The 22,810-nt window shown below is 38.3% G+C and overlaps 1 protein-coding gene across 2 annotated transcripts in view; it reads left to right on the forward strand.

Annotated features, from left to right (window-relative positions):
- The window catches only part of AFF3 (ALF transcription elongation factor 3), a 601,777-nt gene that overhangs the window by 390,673 nt on the left and 188,294 nt on the right, over positions 1-22,810 (forward strand). For both annotated transcript variants that reach the window (XM_056116650.1, XM_056116651.1), the window contains exon 8: positions 19,032-19,068. In XM_056116650.1, coding sequence (XP_055972625.1) covers positions 19,032-19,068 — 37 coding nt within the window. The remainder of the gene's footprint in view (positions 1-19,031; positions 19,069-22,810) is intronic.

Consider the following 22,810-nt stretch of genomic DNA (forward strand, 5'->3'; position numbering starts at 1 on the left):
ATATTAAAAGTATGCTAAATAGTAATACCCCAACTTTCCAGCGTGAATTATTTAAATCATGTTCATATCACAATGGCAAACTCCATTCTGAAATTTGATTTTTTAAAAATTTCTCTTAACACAGTATATTTGGCGATATTCCCAAGTAAAATATGTAGAAACGTTTTTATTATTCTTAATATTAGCAAAAATATTTCATAATGTGAATTTACTGAATTTATTTAATCAAGCATTTTTGGTCAGGTTATGTGGTGGTTTATAGTTTAATTTTTTAAAATATTTCACCACCCATTAGTGAACGTCTCTCCTCTCTCCCTTTCTCTGAGACTTCGCACAAGTGCACAAGTGCTGTGGTGTTGAAGACATTATGATTCATATGTACTTCAAACTGTGTTCCAAGGGTACACTCATGCAGATCTTTGCCAGTGTTCAGTATTGTTTTTACCATATTACCTGATTGTGAAAAATTGATGTTATTATTTTAATTTTTACTTACCCGCTTTTGAATTTGATTATTGACTTTTTCCTGTGTGAATTGTCCATCCTTACCTATTGCTATTGTAAAACTTATTTGTAGACATCTTATATCCAAACTCTGGTATCGAAACAGTGCTCTGTTTTGATCTAATATTATAGTTTTCATTTTGTGTTTTTAAAAAATGTGGATGAGAGCTAGAAGGATAGCAAAGTGGGGGGGGGGGGGGAATTATTTGCTTTGCATGCGGCCAACCTGAATTCAATCCCCAGCATCCCATATGGTCCTCCAAGCACCACCAGGATTGATTCCTGAGTGCAGGAGCCAGTAGTAACCCCCGAAAAAAAATATGAATGATATAATGTTGGATTCTAGCTCTGTTATTTTCATTGGTTAATTATTATTATTACATTGTCAGTGAGTTAGCCCATTTATACACACACACGCACACACTCACACACACAAACACATACACATACACACATCTCTATTAGAAACCAACAGAATCTATTTTTTAATTCATGGCTTACCTTCAGTCTTGCCAGTTCTGTTCTTTGTATATGTTTATCTAACTCTTTCCCACAAACTGATAGTTAAAATAAAAGTCTGCACACATTTTTTTGTAAAAGATCAGATACTAAATAATTTAGGATTTGTGCAGACATTAACAAAATTAATGTGACTGTGTCAAAGTAAAATTTTATTCACAGATATAGTTCATAGCATGATAAGCAAGAATTCAGCAATAAAAAGATGGCTCACTTTTAAATAGACAAATGATTAATTGTAATAGCATTGGTTCTTGGTTCACATATTACAGATGTTCATGTGTCTCTGGGTACACTGTCGCAACACCATGCCCACCTAGGCAATGTATGTAACAACTCTTTAATCCCACCATGCCCACCTTTCATATAACCTCAGTCCTGCTGCGCCTGGGGCTTCTGCTGGCCAGCTCTATGTCTTCCTGAAGACTCTTCTCTCCATTTTTTATTTTTTTGAGTCTTTATATATATCGAGAGTATTCGATATACCAGACACAGTAACAACGAAGTCTCCAGTGGAGACATTACTGGGCCCGCTCGAGCAAATCGATGATCAACGGAAGGGCCTTTACTTTACTTTTACTATATATATATATATATATATATATATATATATATATATATATATATATATATGTTAGCCCTTTGTTAATAGATGGCATCCAGATATTTCCACCTATCCAGAGTGGATTTCTTTTGTTTCTCTTGCTGTGCAGAATCTTTTTAGTTTAATGCAATCCCATTTACTTATTTTTGCTTTTGTTTTTCTTGTTGTTGGAATTCATACCCAAACCAGCACAGAAACCAATATCATGAAGTGTTCTTTCTTAGGTTCAGTTCAGTGAAGGTTATGGTTTTGTGTCACGTCTTTAATCCATTTTAAGTTAACAAGTCAACTGATGTTCATGGAGTGAGAGAAAGATTCAGTTTTATTCTTTTGCTGTTTTATTCAGTTTTCCCAGGACCATTCATGGAAGAAATTTAACTTTTTCTGTCTGCTTTTTGATCTGGTGTTTGTTTGTGTATATGTTCATACATGTGAGGCTTGATTTCGAGCTATTCTCTATTTCACCAGTCTGTGGTTGACTTTTATTCCAATAGCAGTGTTTATTTGAATGACTCTAGATTTGTGTCATAATTTAAAGTTAGAGAACAGGATGCCTACAAACGTTTTGCTAGTATTGCTTTTACTAGCAGATTTCTTCTGGTTCTATGCAAATTTCCATAATGTATGTTCTGTTTCCTAGAAGAATACCATAGGAATTTTAAGTTTCTTTTAAGTCTGTGTAATGCTCTGGGTATGATGGTCTTTTAATGACACTAAGTTTTCAAATCCATGAGCACAGAATATCTTTCTGTTCCTTGTCTTTTCTACTTCTTTTAGCAGTGACATAGGTTTGATGGTTAGGTCTTTTGCCTTCTTTTCTAATTTTATTCCTAAATACTGTCCAAAAACTGTCTTTTTGAGACAGTTGTAACTGGGATTGTTTTCTCAATTTCTTTCCCCTTTAGTTTGTTGTTTGCAATAGAAATTAACAGATTTTATGCATTGATTTTGTAAACTGACACTTAACATTATTGGTCTTATTTCTAGTAGTTCATTAGTAAAGTCTGTAGCTTTCTCTGGTTATTAACCTGCCATCTGCAAATATTGATACTTAATCTTTTCTAATTTGTTTCCCTTTTATTTCTTCTTCCCTTATGGCTAGGATTTCCAGTGTTATGTTGAATGATAGTGGTAAGAGTGACCTTCCTTGCCTAGTGCCTGATTTTGGAAAAATTTCCTGCTTTTCACCATTAAGTTATGTTAACTGTGGGTCTGTCGTATATGGCTTTTACTATGTTAAAGTATGTTCTTTCTATTCACATTTAGCCAAAAGATTTTTTTTCTTTTGGGGTCACACTCAGTGATGCCTAGGAGCTACTCCTGGCTTTGCACTCAGGAAATACTCCTGGCATGCTCGGAGGACCATATGGGATGCTGGGAATCGAACCCAGGTCTGCTGCGTACAAGGCAAACTACCTACCCACTGTACTATTGCTCCAGCCCCCAAAGATTTTTTAAACAAATAGATATTGAATGTTGTCAGTCTTTCTCTGTATCTGTTAATCTGATCATGTGGTTTTTAATCTTTGTTTTCATTGATGTAAATATTACATTTATTGATTTTCATGTACTCAACCATCCCTGCATTTTTGTAATAAATCCCAGGTGATTTACTCCTACTAACACTTTTCATGGAGACATCATGTAATAGGGATAATAGGGATGTATGAGCCTCTGAGTATAGTGCTGAATTTTATTCACTAGTATTTGTTGATGATTTGTATCTGTGTTCATCTTCCATGAACCTACTAAAGATTGTGTAATCTTATTTATCTTTTACAAAGAAGCTGCTCTTTGGTAATTTTTTTTATTTCTACTTTGTATATTTCCATTTTGACTTTGGGGTAGGCTTTGAGTTTCATTTGTTCTTCTAGTTCCTTAAGGTTCGAGGTTATATTGTTCAAGATTTTATTATTTCCTGATGTAAGTCTGTATTCTATGAACTTCCCTCTTAGCATTGCTTTTGCTGTTACATGTCTTCTGGTAAGTCGTGTCTTCGTTCTTATTTATTTCCAGGAATAGTTTAATTTCTCCTTTGATTTCCTTATTGGCCCAGCATCATGCTATTTAATCTGCAGATATTTGATTTTTATCTTTATTTATGTGATTTATTTCTAGTTTTGTTATTTAGAAATATGATCCAAAAAGATTGTTGATATATTTTCAACATTTATCATCTTATCGATGCCTTTTTTATGTTTCTTGTTGTGAATGTTGCATGTGCCCCAGTGTAGAGTCTGTTAAACTGGAGGCTGCTGTCCCAGCTGGGATTGGTAACTGAATATGGGGTGATCACATAAAACGATTTAAATAAATTTTTATTTGTTTATGAGTTGCTTATCTATTTTATAGACCATAGTCATGAGTGTATAAAATATAGTTTGCCTGAATAAAAACAATAATGGTCTTTCATTTACAAGCATGAAAGATTTCTTTTTTATTCCACCCCATTATGAGTAAATGGACATGTGTAGAGGTGAAATTTTTAACCTGGCTAAAATTCCATTCTATTCTCATTATTTTTAAGCCATTTTTATTTAGCCACTGAGCTTTCCTGCTATTAATCCTTCTCATGGACATATCATTTGAACATGAGAGCCGGCTTTTCTCCACCACTGTCCCCAGAACCACCCCACGAGCCCCCTCACCAACCATCTGTGCACTCATGCACACACGCACATGCACACACACACACACACACACTCCATTCTCGAGTCAGAAATCTCCCATTCTGATAATGATGGCCATTTGTCATTCCCTCTTTATAATTTCTATTTCTCTCACATTTGGAATATATAACGTGTTCGAGAGGAACAATATTAGAATTATTGGAGTCCCCAAAGAACAGGAAGGCAAATTCTATGAAGAAACAATTGTTAAAGAAGACATATATATATATATATATATATATATATATATATATTTTATATGAATTTTATTTAATAGAGGTAAACTTCTGGAATTGCAAAAAATTGTAAATCAGTGATACAGTGATAATGTAAAAACTTTTTTAAAAAAAACTAGATATTTTTACAGGTATGTAAGCTTGTAGGGAATTTGCCTTGCATGCAGCAGACCCAGGTTCGGTTCCTCTGCCCCTCTCGGAGAGCCCGGCAAGCTACTGAGAATATCTCGCGTGCATGACAGAACCTGGCAAGCTCTCTCTGGCATATTTGATATGCCAGAAACAGTAACAACAAGTCTCACAATGGAGACGTTACTGATGCCTGCTCAAGCAAATCGATGAACAAAGGATGACAGTGCTACGGTGCTACAGATAAATTTTACAATTTTAAAATTTAATAAGAGTGAACAGAGTTTAAAAAAATTTAAGGAGAGAATCTGGATAAACTTATAGATGTAGAAACGTGTAATTTATCCTAAGAAAAGGAAGATTGCCTTTAAATTAATAAATATTATGGATACTGCATAAGTGTCCACATTAATAAAACACTGTAGCACTGTCCTCCCATTGTTCATTGATTTGCTCAAAAGGACACCAGTAATGTCTGCATTGTGACACTTGTTACTGTTTCTGGCATATCAAATACGCCACGGGGAGCTTGCCAGGCTCTTCCATGCAGGTGGGATACTCTTGGTAGCTTGCCGGCCTCGCTGAGGACAGAGGAATGGAACCCGAGTTGGCCACATGCAAAGCAAATGCCTTACTTGCTGTGCTATCACAGCACAAGTGTGATCAAAATAAACAAAATACCCAGTCAGAGCCCTTTACCAATTGGGCCCTCATTCCTCTGTGCAAGGGGACCACTCCACCATACTAACTGTACATTCCAGCCTACTCCTCAGGAAGCCCAGGGTTACACCTTGTAGAACATTTACAATACAGATAAGATAGACGTGTATGGAATATTTCAAAGAAGGAACAACTGGGAAGATAAAAGGACTACACATATGGAGGGTCTCCAAGGTCCAAAGTGAGAAAAGAAAATTAAAACGAAAACAGGGTACATCAAAAGGTCAAGGAGTAGGGGTGGGGGCTGGAAAGACAGGATAGTAGGGAGGGTACTTGTCTTGCTGACCTGGATTCACCCTGGTCCCCCGAGCCTTGCTAGGAGTGACCCCTTGAGCAATGCCAGGTGTAAGCCCTGAGCACAGTCAAATATGCCCTCCTCAAAAACAATTTTTTTAAAATAAATACTCTCAAGACATTCGCTCATCTTCCTCCTTTGTTATAACCTCCAGGAGGGGTTTTCCACACACAGCCGCAGAGCAACATCAGATCACTTAGAGTCTCTGGCCCATGGAGGCAGGCACACGGGCCGAAGGCAGGCATCTTTGCTATGTGCTCATTCCTCCCAGAGCCTAAGCAGACCCATTAGTCAGACTCACCAGAGGACTAGTCAAAACCCAGCCAACCTCCAGTCAGCCACCTAAGATATAACACAGACTCACCAGTCTTCAGCTGGAAAGCGGCGATTGTCCGCCTGGACACCAGATATAGCACCATGTTCATTGGCTTCGGGCAGCAAGTTTGATGGTACAACAAGACCTCTAATGTCATTTTCCCCGGAAATGCATCTTTGATTGTATCTGTATTCTGAACTCAAAAAAAATTTTTTCAGGCACCATTATTATTTGAAGTGGATTATCTGATTAATAAGCCCAAAACAAATAAATATATAAGTGATGTGACAGTATTATCATATGGGTTTTTTTTCTCCAACTATGTTTAAAGCAAGGGCTTTTTAAAATATACTCCATACTCTACAGTCAAAAAGACCAGCATATACAAAGGAAGAACAAAAAAGCAATCATGCAGCAGAAAAAAGACCTACTATACAAATCCAAAATGCAAGCGGATCAGTAAACTCAACAAGGATGACCTCCTTCCGTCCACTGAAATAATTTTTTAAATATAGATTAAAAAGACACCTGGTCAGACATATAATTAATGAAATATATTAATGAAACATTAATTATTGTGAATGTATAAAATTTCTTAGTTGGATATAAGTAAACAAACCGTTCTTAGTAGAGAGTAGCTATAAGTTCCAGAATGAACAGCATATTCAACTTCAACTGCTGAGGCATTTGTCTTGTGTGGCTTCAAGACTATGAGTGCCCCAACGTGTTTCCTGTCACTGAAGCTCTATTTCCTCTTCAGATATGAATGATAACCTGGCTGGATAGGTTATTCTTAGCAAGGTGTTCATTTCATTGAGTTTTTTTCTATAGCTCACTATTTCCTTCTACCTTGTAGAGTCCCACTTGATAGATCATCTGTGAATTTTATGGGTTTTTCTTTGTATCTCAGTTCCTTTTTTGATCTTGCTGCTTTAAATGCTCTGTCTCTATCTTTGGCTTTTATCATTCTGAATACAATGTGTCTTGGAGTTTTCCAAGTTGGGTCTGTTTTCACTGGGACCTTTTGGGCCCCTTGGATCCCAGTGCCTCTATTCTTAACTCTGAGAAATTAATCTGTAATTTTTCTTTAACAATTGTTTCTTCGTAGATTTCTCCTTCCTGTTCTTTGGGTAACCCAATAATTCTAGTACTTTTCCTTTTGAACTCATCCCATAGGTCTGTAGCATACTACTCATCTCTTTTCAGACGATTTTCCATCTCCTGTTGTTTTCCAGAGGAATCTCATTCCTCTTTTAAAGACGGGCCTCACATGATCCAGGGCCCACTCTGATCCATTGTGGTCTCCTCATAAAGTAATCTTCCCTGCTGAGACCTGAACACCCACAGACTCTGAATAGACATGAGTTTGGGGAGGACATTATTCATCCCTGGATTCTTCCTCTGCTTTTTCCATGATCTCATAACACACATCTAATTTGTTTCTCATGTCTACCTTACTTGAGAATATATTCCAAATCTAAAGGCTTCCCCCCACTCTCCCAGGTACCACCTGGGCCAAAAGAGGCATCACCTCGATATAGAATGATTCCAGTTGCTCTCCCCCCTCCCCCTTCATTCTACATCTTTCCATACTTCAACTCTACACCAAGCCATAATCACATTAATCCTTTTTAATTAATCAATATGATATGCCAAACACAGCAACAACAAAGTCTCACAATGGAGACATTACTGTGCCCGCTCGAGAAAAAAAATCGATGAACAACAGGAGGATAGTGACAGTGACAGTTTATTTATTTATTATCAATCATTGTGTTGACTTTCTTTTTATTTCTTTTTTTTCCATTGAATCACCATGAGACACAGTTACAAAGCTTTCATGATTGAGTTTCAGTTGTACAATGATCGAACACCCATCCCTCCACCAGTGAACTTTTTTTTTAAATTTTGATCAGTGAAACACCATGAGGTACAGTTGTAGATTTACAAATTTTTGTGCCTGGGTTTCGATTATACAATTATCAAATACCCATCCCTCCACCAGTGCCCATTTTCCACCACCATGGATCCCAGTATCCCTTCGACACCCATCCCCCCATCCCACCCTGCCTCTGTGCCAGGGCATTCCCTTTTGTTCTCTCTCTCCTTTTGGGTGTTGTGGTCTGCAAAAGAGGCATTGAGTGGCAATCATGTTCAGTCCATAGTCTACTTTCAACATGCATCTCCCCTCCTGGGAGGAACCTCCAAACACCCTTTATTGGTGTTCCCTTCTCTATCTGAGCTGCCCTTTCCCCTAGAATGGCCTGCTGGCCTCTAAGCTATAGAGTGATCCTCCTGGTACTGATCTCGGCTATTCTTGGGTATTAATCTCCTATTTTGTTACTTTATGTTCCCCAGATGAATGCAATCTTTCTATGTCTATCCCCCTCTTTCTGACTCATTTCGCTTAGCATGATACTTTCCATGTAGTATCACTTGTATATAAATTTCATGACTTCATCTTTTCTAACAGCTACATAGTACTCCATTGTATAAATGTACCAAAGTTTCTTTAACCAGTCATCTGTTCTTGGGCACTCAGGTTTTTTCCAGTTTCTGGCTATTGTAAAGAGTGCTGCAATGAACAAACAAGTGCAGATGTCACTTCCACTATACATTTTTGCCTCTCTGGGATATATTTCCAGGAGTGGTATTGCTGGGTCAAATGGGAGCTCAATTTCTAATTTTTTGAGTATCATCCATACTGTTTTCCAAAAGGGCTGAACTAGTCGGCATTCCCACCATCGTAAAGGAGTGTCCCTTTCTCGCCACATCCGCGCCAGCATCGGTTGCTTTTGTTCTTTTGGATGTGGGCCAATCTCTGAGGTGTGAGATGGTATCTCATTGTGGTTTTGATCTGCATCTCCCTGATAATTAATGATGTAGAGCATTTTCTCATGTGCTTTTTTGCCATTCGAATTTCTTCTTTGAGAAAGTTTCCCCAGTATTCCTCCCACCACACCTGTCCCCCCTCCCCCAGCCTATATGGCAGACAATTTCCCTCTTACTCTCTCTCTACTTTGGGACATTCTGGTTTGCAATACGGATACTGAGAGGCCATCATATTTGGTCCTTTATCTATTTTCAGCACACATCTCCCATCCTGAGCGATCCCTCCAATCATCATTTACTTAGTGATCCCTTCTCCACCCCAGCCGCCTTTTCCCCCCACCCCCCACCCCCATTCACGAGGAAGGCTTCCAACCATGGAGCAGTCTTTCTGGCCCTTGTCTCTACTGTCCTTGGGTGTTAGTCTCATATTATGTTATTTTATATTCCACAAATGAGTTGTAGTCGTTCTGTGTCTTTCCCTTTCTTTCTGACTCATTTCACTTCGTATGATACGCTCCAAGTGGATATACTTATAAACAAATTTCATGACTTCATCTTTCCTAACAGCTGCATAGTATTCATTGAATCAAATTAATCTTGTCCTATTACAGCTCCTCATTCAGCCTCACCTTTAATATGCTTTCTATTCTCCTCATTGTAGCACTGCGCTATACCACTGTCCTCCCATTGTTCATCGATTTGCTCAAGTGGGCACCAGTAACATCTCACAACAAGTTGTAAGACTTGTTGTTACTGTTTTTGACATATCGAATACGTCACAGGGAGCTTGCCAGGCTTTGCCATGTGGGCGAGATACTCTCGGTAGCTTACTGGGCTCTCCGAGAGGAGCAGAGGAATCAAACTTGGGTTGGCCTTGTTCGAGGCGAACTCCCTACCCACTGTGCTATCACTCCAGCCCACAAAAGAAAAAGTAAATAAAAAGTAACTAAAATTAAAAAAAAGAAAAGCAACACACAATGACTGGCTAAGCAATACTCTGCCTTAAAATTTGCTTGAGTTTTACTTTTAAAGTTCCATCTGATGTTAATCTAGTTAACTTAATCTTCCTATATTTTGACTGCTTCCTGCTTTACTTATTTTTCACCAACTCTTCAGTTTTCTTAACTAAGCATCTCAGTGGTCAGCAAACTCATATAGGCTGCTTTTCCTTTCCTACTCTGAAGCCTCGCCAATCTTTTACTCACTGTGTGGCCCCAATTTTATTTTCAAGGCGTAAGTTTCTTATTGTCGTTGTTATTCAGAACTTTCCGATGGCATTCTCCCCCAAAACCTACAGTGCAAAATCTATAGAGGTTTTGCACATAATCTTACCAGAACAATTCTGGACCCCAACAAAATATTGGAGTAAGAATTTTTGTTATATAAAGATAATCATGGTATTAATCTAATTGCTGACATAATTGAGCACAAATGCCAAGGTGTGTTCAACTGTGACTTTCCAAAAAGGATAGTACATATTTGTTTTGTTAAATGTAAATAATTAATCAATAACTTCTAAGGTGAAATTGAGACCTCAGATCATTAGTACCCAAAAAAAAATCATTTTCTAAGACATAAAATTGCCAGTCTCTTATTTTTTCCACCCAAAATAATGCATTATTTAAAAAAAAACTGAAGTCCAATGGAATACTGTGCAGCTGTCAGAAGATATGAAATCATGAACTTTTCTTATAAATGGATAGACATGAAGAGTATCATGCTAAGTGAAATGAGTCAGAAAGAGAGGGACAGACATGGAAGGACTGCACTCATTTGTGGTGTATAAAACAACTTAACATGAGGCTGACACCTAAGGATAGTAGATACACGGGACAGACAGATTGTTCCATAGCTGTAAGCCTGCCTCATGAGCAAAGGGGAGAATGCAACTGGAATAGAGAAGGGATCGTTAAGAAAATTATGGCTGGAGGAATTGGTCGGGATGGGAGATGTAGAAAGTGGATAAAGGACCAAACATGATAACCTCTCAGTGTCTGTATTGCAAACCATAATGCCCAAAAGGAGAGAGAGATTATGGGGAATTATGTCTGCCATGGAGGCAGGGGGAGGGTGGGAAAGGGAGGGTATAATGGGGATATTGGTGGTGGGGAATGTGCACTGGTGGAGGGACAGGTGTTTGATCATTGTGTGATTGTAACCCAAACATGAAAGCTTGTAACTATCTCATGGTGATTCAATAAAAAAAAAGAAAATTGAATTGAATTTTTTAAATATTTTTATTTTTTTAAAAAAGAGAGGTCAGGCAGATGTTTTATCTACTTAAAGAATGTGTAAATTTGTATGTTTTTTAGAAAAGGTAGAATAATTATACTTATTCTATCTAAAATTTCTCAAATTAGATTAATCCCATGTATTACACAGTTTGCATACCTCTGCTTACTCTGTGTAGAGATCAGACAAGAAAATCACTCTAAATCCTAAGAAACAAGGACCTTGTCACAAGTCAACATTTTTCCTTATTTGAAAACATAATATCTATACCAGTTTATCAACTTAAAAATAACAACTCTAAACTCTAGGGCTTTCTTTTTCCCTCTATGACCGTATGTTGGCCAGAATCATTCATCATATCATTTGCATTTATTCAGTAGAGAGAGATATAGAAAACTAGCTGATACAGATATATAAATAACCCTGTGAATCTATTCATAAAGATAATTTTCATTATCTTGTAATCCCAGGTAAACAAGAAGTCAAATATAATTTTTCTTTGGAATATGATAAAATAGAAATTAGTAACTGGGTAAATCATTCTATAATTTATAATACAACAATATAACGAGATTCTAAATGTAAAATATATTTAGGAAATATAGAATATAATGGGCAGCATTGGCATGGGATATAATAAATGCATTATTTTTAAAAATAATGCATTATTAATTACTAATTATATTAAAAGGCACAGAATTTCAAAATTAATTTTTTATGTGTCTTAATTAGTACTACTATATTATTTTATGAAATTTTTTACCTCTACATCTTTTTGCCTTGGCCAGAAAAGAATAATGATTTTACTGAGCATAGGAGTGCTGCATGATTTAAATCTTTTCTTTCACAATAAGTACTGTTAATATGTCCTCTAGTAATGAAACAAGAGTGATTGGTGTTCTGTTTCTGTTGTAACAAATCACCACAAATGTGGTGACTTAAGAAAACACAAATTTATTGGCTTGCAACCCTAAAAGTAAGAAGTCTGGAATTACTTACACAGTGCTAACACTCAAGGTGCTGGCAGAACTGAATTCCTTCTAAATGTTCTAGAAGAGTATTTCTCATCTGGGGCCAAATGGCCTCCTGAGAACCCCCAGAATATTCCAAGGGGAACACAGGTAAAAATCACAAAAGTGGGGAATTACAACATAAAAGTATAAAGGGTAGAATCCACAGGACAAGGGGTGTGGAGTCACAGGAAAGAAACAAGATCAGAAGGGCCAGGTTTGGGAAAGGTTGGGAAGCAGCTGTCAGGACTCTTGGTTGATTGCCTTTTAGGACATCTTTTTGCCTTGGCCAGAAAAGAATAATGACTTTAGGGGCTGCCCTTGTCAAAGCTAACGGCCTAGGGGCTGCCCTTTTCAAAGCCCTGTCACTCAAGACTGTCCTGCCACCTTTTCTGTTTAAGGACCTTTGTTCTTGTTTTGGACGTTCCTGGATAATTCAAGATAATATATCATCTCCAAATCTCAAACTTAATCCTATCTGCAAAGTCCGTCTTGCCCTGGAAATTGGGCTGTGGACATCTTTGAAGAAGCCATTGTTCTGCCTATCCCAAAGACTCTCATTAATTTTCATACACTGCCCTCTTTGTCCTATATATCAACTAATTAGTATTCTGACAGTTAGAGGCTTTCTGTTCATTACTTAGATTATTAATGTTTCAGAATATTACCATTGCTAGTGAGTAACTGCCAGAATCATTTATGGAATTTAAGGGGGCAACTCCAAAATGAATGATAAACAATCAAATTAAACCCTTACTAAGATTAAAGGAGCTATTTGACTTCACATGGAAAGTAAGTTTATGTTTGTTAAACTTACCAGGACCACTAAATTAATTAGCTAAATGCTTTCAAGAATTTTCCTAAAATTGCCTGGATAGTAAAGTAAATAATATTTAGTAAAGTCAGTTGATACTGAACTTAGGTTTTGTTTCTATTCTCTGAAGATCTAATTTGGAATTGCAATTCCCTTGACAGACACTACCAGATATTTCTGCTTCATTGTTCAAATCTCACTAGCAATTTAATTTGGAAAAGAAAAGAATGCATGACTCCTTTTAACTGGCTCCATTATCAGGAATATCAGTCAGAAAAAAATAAATGAATTTGCTTTGTCCTTTTGCTTTCATTTCTGTAGTAGTCTTTGTAGGTTTTGAAATGCAAAAACCTAGAAATTGTAGAACTTTCTCTATCCTCTGAAGGCCATGTTCAAATCTATTGGCATTTTAAAAATATTTCACATGGTAATGAATTGCTGAATCTGGTGGGCTCAGACTCAGTCTGATAGTTTTCTTGCTAATTGATTTTTAAAGTGAATGTCAAGGAATTCTGAATACAGATATGAGTATCCTCTTGCTGTTCTCTAGAAAAAAAAAACTAGTGAATGCCAGCAAATGTGGGGGAAAGTTTATTGTAAATCTTAGTATTTGGACTGTTAACATGCTTCTAAAAGTACCAAAAACTGTTGGAAATAAAACTTTATGTTTAGCATTTCCTCAAAATAAACATTTAAACTAATTTCAGTTGTTTTAAGTTTTATAGGTCAGAAATGAGAAGTGATTAGTAGGGATGAAGGAAGACCAAACCTGACACAGCCCATTGTGTTTCTTTCTGTGGGGAGCTACAGAATAGGGAGCATATACCTATTCCTACAGAATAGGGAACATATATCCATTTCTTGCTGAGCACAGTTCCAGATGGACTAACAGATACACAAGGAAAGGTGTGAGGGGAGGGACCCTGGTTGTTTTAAGAAATGTCCACTCAGAACCTCATCCCCCATCATAGCACAGACTATGGTGTTTTACTGACCCCGGATGCATACAGTTCTCATACTTTAAAAGCCCTAGAACCTGAATATGTTTTGTAGTTGGTGACATCTTATGATTAATTGGTACCAATTTTCTTTCATGGTAGTACTAGGCATAATGCAACTTTGTCTGCATTTGATGATAAATTGCATTTGATTGTGTCAATGTTTTATTGAATGGTTTTCTTGGATACTAGTGTCTTTGAGTCTGTCTTCAGCAAAATGACTTCATCAGACTGTTCTCTCCTTCTATATATCACATGTAAAGAAGTTGTAGGAGTCCCATATACCAAACACAAGTTTAGGTGTTGGGAAATCATGATTAAAATAAAGAATAAATTCCCACATCCCAACATTTTTCTAGGTCACAAGTAGTGATTCTTCCTGATGACCCACACTGGGAAACCTCAACTAGCAGATCCACTTTAGAAATAACTTGCTATGGGACAAAACAAATTTTTACTTTACCTTTCTCTGGGCTGAAGCAATAGCACAGCAGGTAGGGCGTTTGCCTTGCATGCAGCCAGCATGGCCGACCCAGGTTCGATTCCTCCACCCCTCTTGGAGAGCTTGACAAGCTACCAAGAGTATCTCGCCCACACAGCAAAGCCTGGCAAGCTACCCGTGATGTATTCAATGTGCCAAACACAGTAACAACAAGTTTCACAATGGAGACATTACTGGGCCCGCTCTAGCAAATCGATGAACAACAGGACAGTGACCGTGACCATTCACTGAATTTTCCTCAATACTCTGTTTTGTTTAAATGTAAAACTTAACCAGATTAAGTCAATACATTAAGAAAGTTTTGTTTCTATACACATTTTTAAATGGCATACTTTGAATAGGACAGTTGATGTTATTTGCTTTCTGCTTCAGCAGGCTGGATTTTTATTTTAGAGTACCAGTTGGAAAGGTTGTTCTTATAATAGGATTATGTCACGCTCAAGACCAAAGCAAAAGCAAGTAATTTCTTTTGCGATTCGAAAAGATTTCAGAGCAGTTAATGCTTAAAAAGAAGAACGTAGTTTGCCAGACAGAAAACAGAAAATAGCAGGATACACATTCTAAGAACAGGGACCAAGGAAAGTATTCAGTGGCTTGAAGCGTTCTTGCAATAATGGGCATGCATCATTTCTCCCTTGTCATTGCTGTTTCTCTGTACTCCCAGGCCCCATTGGCAAGGGTTTTGTGTTCTTGCTGATGTTGTACCTAAGCAGCCCAGAAGAGTCCTGCAGACCTCGAATTGCGCGCCCCGGGGAGGATCCAAGGGAAATGCACAGATGGGACCCGAAAGGCCCCACACATTCCCTGTGGTGTTCACAAAGGGACAAAGGCCTCTGAGACAGAAACTCTGGGTGTGTAGATATCAGGGTGGAAACAACAGGACTCAGAAAGGGAAAGAATTTCTGTCTGGCCCATTGTGTCCTGCCGGAGGAGTTGGCACGGACTGAGAAGGCAGGGTCTGTAGTCAGGACCACCAGGGGAGGCCGATTCTGTTGGAGTTTCTCTCAGCTGCCTTCACTTGGCTCTCTACTTGTAAGAGTCCTGGCGGTGATGTTGCCCAGGAAAGGGCCTTGATCTCTGGCGGGCTCTTGGCTCTCTCAATCTCTTCCGGGCACGCAGTCCTGTCCATTCATTATCTCCAGGTAGAGTCTGGCCTTTGCGCTGAGCGAGAGGCAACACGGCTCCTTTCTGAACGATCTTTCTCTCTTCAATTGTTCCTTAGCTTATGGCTTCCTGAAATTAACTAAACATTAATTAATTAAATGTTTCCCACCTGAATGCCCCCTTTGTGAGCAAAGAATTGGAACAGATATTTCTGTAAATAAGATATACAAATTCATATAAAAAAAGATGTACAACCCCCTTAGTAAGGAACAACACGTGAATGCTGCAGTGAGAGAGGGCTAAACACTCACTAATAATATGGAAAATAGGGTTTAAAACCGTAAGATAACAAGTGCCAATAAAAATATGGGCAAATTGAGCACTCTTTACAATAGCCAGAATCTGGAAAAAACCTGAGTGCCCGAGAACAGATGACTGGTTAAAGAAACTTTGGTAAATCTACACAAGGGAATACTATGTAGCTGTTAGAAAAGACGAAGTCACGAAATTTACATACAAGTGGTACTACATGGAAAGTATTATGTTAAGCAAAATGACTCAGAAAGAAAGGAATAGATATAGAAAGATTGCATTCATCTGGGGAACATAAAGTAACAAAATAGGAGACTAACACCCAAGAATGGCCGAGATTAGTACCAGGAATTTCACTCCATGACTTGGAGACCAACCACATATACTAGGGGAAAAGGGAGCTCAGATAAAGAGGGGAACACCAAATAAAGGTGTTGGGAGGATCCTCCCGGGATGGGAGAAGCCTGCTGAAAGTAGACTATAGACCAAACATGATTGCCACTCAATGTTTCTTTTGCAAACCACAACACCCAAAAGGAGAGAGAGAACAGAGGGGAATGCCCTGCCACAGAGACAGGGTGGGATGGGGGGGAATTGGGGGTGGGAGGGATACTGGGATCCGTGGTGGTGGGAAATGGACACTGGTGGAGGGATGGGTATTTGATCATTGTATGATTGAAACCCAAGCACAAAAATGTGTAAGTCTGCAACTGTACCTCATGATGTCTCACTATTAAAATTTTTTTTAATAAAAAAATGGGCAAATTGTAGTTCTACTGATATGCATGTAAGAATGTAAATGTTTCTGCACTATGAAGACAAATTGGGAATTCCTCAAAAAGTTTAACAGAATTTCTACAAGATATCACAATTCTGCTTCTAGATATTAAAAAAAAAACAGGAAATACGTTATTGCAAACAGGTACTCAAAGAACTGTTCATGTATGTATGTTCATGATAGTATTAACAAGAACAAAAGGTACAGAAAGTCCCCAAATCCCTTGACAAATGGGAAAACAAACTGTATGTGCACACAGTGACTCATTTTCGGCCATGCAGCAGTAATGAGGCACTGACGCTTTGTGATGTGGATGAACCCAGAACTTGGGAGTTAGTTGAAAGAAGCCAAATGCTAATGATGACAGATTATGTGATAGTCTGCGCATGTGCAGAGACTTAAGAGTTAAGTTTCTAGAGACCACAGATATTGGTAATTGCCGGGACTGGGGAGCGGGAGAAAAGGAAGACAGTGCTTAATACTTTTTAAAGCTCATTAGGATTTTTACTTTGTTAGCAAGAGAAACATTTTGTGACCACACATAGTAATGGTACAGCTTTGTGAATTCAGTCTCACCAAATTCTTCATTTTTATAATGTTTGAACTTTTGTAAATTACACTTCTATAAACAAAATGAAAAGCCAGGAATATCAAAATGATGGGAAAATATACTGCTAGAATTGCATAATAAATGAGTATATTCATGTAAATGTTCATCATTACAGTAATTGATATAGACTACGACAAGTGATTGCCTGAATTTCGCCGTATAATCATCAAGGATTTTATGCCAATTGAAACATTGGGATGTGGGGACCAGAGTGACAGTATAGTGGATGGGGCACTTGCCTTGCATGCAGCTGACCTGAGTTCAATCCCTACCACCACATTTGGTCCCTTGAGCACTTTCTGGAGTAATTCCTGAGTGCAGATCCAGGAGTTAACCCCTGAATTCTGCTGGGTGAGGCCCAAAAACAAAAAGAAATAAGTGGGGTATGACCATTCCATGAAACATTTTTTATAGTTTAGGTGACATGGTTACAACAGTGTTAAAGATTATTGTATTTTGTACAAAGTTACTACACCCCACTACCACCAATGTGCTAAAAATCCCCTGTCACTGTCCCTTTGTCACCTCTGATCTAATCTTGATATGCCCTCACTGGTTGGTAGTATATAAAAATGGTCAAGGGTCTGTCATTGATGGAGTACTATGCAGCTGTTAGAAAAGATGAAGTCATGAAATTTATATACACGTGGTACTACATGGAAAGTATCATGCTAAGTGAAAGGAGTCAGAAAGAGAGAGACACACATAGAAAGATTACATTCATTTGGGGAACATAAAGTACAAAATAGGAGACTAACACCCAGGAACAGCTGAGATAAGTACCAGGAGGATTACTCCATGGCTTTGAGGCGAGCCACACACGCTAGGGGAAAAGGTAGCTCAGATAGAGAAGGGAGCACCAAATAAAGGGTGTTGGGAGATGCATGATGAGAGTAGACTATAGGCCGAACATGATTGCCACTCAGTGTCTCTTTTGCAAACCACAGCACTCAAAAGGAAAGAGATAACAAAAGGGAATGCCCTGCCACAGAGGCAGGGTGGGATGGGGGAGATGGGGTGTGGAAGGGATACTGGGATTGGTGGTGGTGGAGAATGGGCACTGGTAGAGGGATGGGTATTCGATCATTGTATAACTGAAACCAAAGCACAAAAATTTGTAACTCTACAACTGTACTTCATGGTGTTTCACTAATAAAATTTTTTTTAAAAAGGGGTTTGTCATTGTTCTACATGATCAAGTTCCTTATTTTATCTCTCTCTATTCCACAGATGAGTGAGATTATCCAGTATTTGTCCTTTTCTCTCTGATTTATTTCACTTAACATAATACCCCCCAGTTCCAATTATACTGAAGCAAAGTGCATTGTTTCATATTTTCTTATAGCTATAGCATTGCATTGTGTCTATCTACCACAACTTATTTATCCATCCCTTTGTCATTGAATATTTGGGTTGATGTGAGACTGTTTTAATTGTGACAATATTAAAAACTGTGAAACACGATGGCCACTCAATACCTCAATTGCAAACCACAACATCCTAAAGGAAAGAGAGAGCAAAAGGGAATGCCCTGCCACAGACACAGGACAGGATGGGGGTGGGGGGAAGGGCTACTGGGATCATTGGTGGTAGAGAATGACCACTGGTGGATAGATGGGTACTCGATCATTGTATAACTGAAACCCAAGCACGAAAGTTTGTAAGTCTAAAACTGTACCTCATGGTGTTTCACTAATTAAAAAAAAAACAACTGTGAAACAGTTATGCAGTGGCAATGATTATTTGGTAAAATACAGTCGTTTCCAAATGACCAGTAATATATGTCATGTTCAGCTTAAATTTTGAAAGTCAAAACAAGAAAATTAATTGATTTTTTTATTTTTTAGGATTCTCAGCTTGTTTCCTCTGGACACAATAATCCAAGTAAGAATTTTTCTCTATAATTTCATCAAGGTGATGGTGGGGCAAAGATGAATATATGCAGTAGACCATAGGTTAAATATTTACATTAAAAACAAAATCAGATGGGGCAAAAAAGAGAGTACCCAAATGCATAACTTTTATAATGACATTAAGTATTTCTCTATCTTATTCAGGGGAAGGAGACACAAATATAAGATGCTAAATTTCAAGTCATTGTAAGAGGAAAGAACAGCTTGTTTTATTATGGTGTTACTCCTGCCCTAGATAAGAGAAAATGTAAACTCAGTTAATGGGCTATTGAAAGAAAATTTGTCTGTCTGAAAAGAACACGAATTAAAAGGTTTCAAGAAAATGGCCTTATAAGAAAACCATGACCTCTTCCGTATAGGCAAACTATAACATTTAGAAAGGCTGAGATTTGTTATTAGACCCATGACTGACTAAAAAAAAGAAGAAATAAAGAATGGGCACTGTCATTCAGAATAGGAAATTATCATTGTGTGAAGTGGAATTTCTATTCTCTTTTTTTTGAACACTACTAATTGGTAGTGATGTTTTGTTGAATGTTTAAAATGTGCGAGTTACCCTAGTCATATTCTGAAAGCACACCCACCAGGACTGGGCTTTGTTCATCTGTTGACTAGTCAGTCAGCTGAGAATACTGAGCTGAGAGTTGCCAATTACAAAGCTAAATTTAACATGAAAATCATTCTAAGCTAGCTAGCGTTGTGTTTTTGGACCTGAGGATCAGCCATTGAACATCTGTGAGGACAGAAGGGCTGAAGGAAAAAACACATCCAGACAAATGTGTTAGAAGCCCAGACTTGTAATACACAGCTAGAGACAGGTCAGGGAGAGGGATGTTAACTTAACGATGCATCCGCAGTGTTGCTTACTTATCCCACTCTCTGTGGAGATTTGCTGAGAGAACAGACACCAGGAAAGAGATGAGATTCCGAGGTATTTGAATGGTAAAGAAAATAACAAGTTCGATAGCAAAGAAAATACCGAAAAAGATTAGGCGAGATGCATGATTAAGTCCATGAGATGTGCAGACATCAGCATTCAGCATTAGATTCCAAGATCAGCACATGCTGAGGAGTTTCCATTCGATATAAACAGTTCAGGCTAAAGAAGGCTCTAATAGGTGAATAAATGGACCTTCCTCTACTTGGAGATTTTGACATACAGAAGAACAAGGAATAAGTGTGGAGTCTCCTTTGTGTCAGCACCTTTATGTATGTTATTCCACTTATGCCTAATGCTGGCTCTCTGAGGTAGGAATTATCATCTCTACTTTGCACATGATAAACTTGAAGTTCTGAGGTTAATAACTAGGAAGTGTCGTGTGAATAAAAAGGGATGACAGCTATGATTTAAACCCCATGATCTCTATCCCACTACCTGGACCTCAAGGTTGAATTTATTACTTCACTCTAAGATTGAATTCTTGCCCAAAAACTGCATGCTGTTTTTTTATATTTTTATACACACCTGGCATATTTTAATGACATGCCATAATCCATACATACTTATGCTATAATCTAGAAGTATGTAAAAGCAGATCCATTCTCATGAGGGGTCAACATGAGGGACCATCTGCTTTGTGTGCATTTGAAAGCCAAGTATGTCTCTAACAGACAATATCACTGCCTTAAACTCTGGAGGGCATGATTGTATTTTTAGGAGAATTTGTCACAACATATCTTTGGTATAAATAAAACCACTACTATGGAACTAAAATAATGGAAATAAAACCATGAAAGCTTTGATAACAAAACAGGGTGCCACAAAAAATAATCAAAAATTAAAAAAAAAAACAGAATCTCAGTTTCTTGCAGTAAAAGTAGAGAAGATCAAAATCTTAATGACACAGGAAAAAGAGAATTGAAAAAGAAAAAAACGTCAGGAGAGTCCCGAGGGGCAGGGGCAGGAGCAACCCCAGAGGAAGCCTGCACCTCATCTTGGAAGAGGCATGGATTGTGGGCACCACAGGAAAACGTAGGAAGTTCTCCCACTGTTACCGCTCCACCTCCATCCATGCTGGTTCTCAGGAAGAGTATTTGGTAGCGATTTGCTCCCAAAGACCAAAAAATGTTGCACTGTTTGCTAAAGATAAAATGAACATTTGTTATTCTATTGGGGCAAAAGTCTGACACTTCTGTGGTAGTTGGAGGCGCAGTAAATCAGCACACCAATCCATATAGTAACACTCTCAGAACCATGTTACCTCAGCGACAAAAGAGAAGGAAGGGGGCAGGCAAAGCAAAGGGGAGAAAAAGAGGAGAAGAAAGAAGGGAGGGAAAAGAGAGGTGGGACAGAGCTCACTGGAGCTCTTAGCTGAGAACTGATACCTGAATAGAAACAAGAGTTTCCAAGAAATAATTCTGAACTTTCAAAATGGGTATTTTTTGAAGGACGTTGAGTTTTCCTCAAGAAACAAATAAAAATGGTGCACACCCAGAATAAAGCTCTTCCTATCTTTGGGACAGGAGATGCCAGGCATCTCAACATACTCCAAGCCCTAAATGAAACAACTCCATCCACACGCTTTGTGCATCTTCCAAGAACCCTACACCTGCGCTTCCTTAGAAGAAAGAAGTGCTAGGACAGTAGCTGGTCTACTGATACAGGAAATCCACATGCGACGTTTGTAACAAACCTGCCATCTTAAAAAATATAAACAAATACCCAGTGAGCACCAAAAAAGACTATTCCAGAGGAAATTTAATGTATTCACAGAGTAGAAGGAAAAGTTTTCAAGTGTGATAATCTTCAGGAATATTTGAAATTAGTGGTATTAAAGAAGTACTGTAGCACTGTCGCACTGTCCTCCCGTTGTTCATCAATTTGCTCAAGCGGGCCCAGTAACGTCTCCATTGTGAGACTTGTTGTTACTGTGTTTGACATATCGAATTGGTCACGGGTTCCTTGCCAGGTTTTGCCGTTTGAATGTGATATTCTCGATAGCTTTCCAGGCTCTCAAGAGGGGTGGAGGAATCTTCCCCGGGTCAGCTGCATGCAAGGCGAATGCCCTACCGCTGTGCTGTCGCTGCAGCCCTGGTACTAAAGAAAAAGAGAATAAATTTACTGGGGGGAAATTTACAAAGAAAATGTGTATTTGAGAACTAAAAACATGGTCAATAATATTTTCAAGTGTGATCGAAACAGCAGATTAGAATTAATGCCTAGGGGTTCTGAGGAGATGCGTGCAGTGCTTTGTGTACAGAGGTTTGAGGTAGATGACAGGCAGCTCTGCATGACCAAGCCCAAGATCTGAAGCTTAAAGCCCACAAAGCCAGATTAAGTGCTGCTGGGGGCACCCACCAAGTTCCTCAAGCAACAAGGAAAAGGGAGTTAATTCTGAGATCTGGAATAAAAGATTAAAAACATTTTTTTCTAAACATAAAGCAAAATGACAGAAAATATGGAAGGAAATTAAGATAAATGAGCAATTAATCAGAGTTGAAAGGTCAGAACCCCAGCTAATGGGAATTCCAGACAAAGGTAACCAAGCAAATGGAGAAGACTAAGAGGAGGAGAATTCTGCCTCCAGGTCAAGGTCCAGAGCCCCGCTTTGTTCCATGGCACACAGGGAACCCCCCAGCAGCATCAGAAATAATTGCATTTGACAGAACTGTTTGAGTGTGTACACACCAGGCGAATGAGGAGACTGTCAGTCTTTCTCCATCTATTGTTATCTGGATGCTTTCTGCAGCTCATCTTCAAGCTCACTGATTCT

This window comes from Sorex fumeus, unplaced genomic scaffold (assembly GCF_029834395.1).
Source record: "Sorex fumeus unplaced genomic scaffold, SorFum_2.1 ptg000033l, whole genome shotgun sequence".
NCBI lineage: Eukaryota > Metazoa > Chordata > Mammalia > Eulipotyphla > Soricidae > Sorex > Sorex fumeus.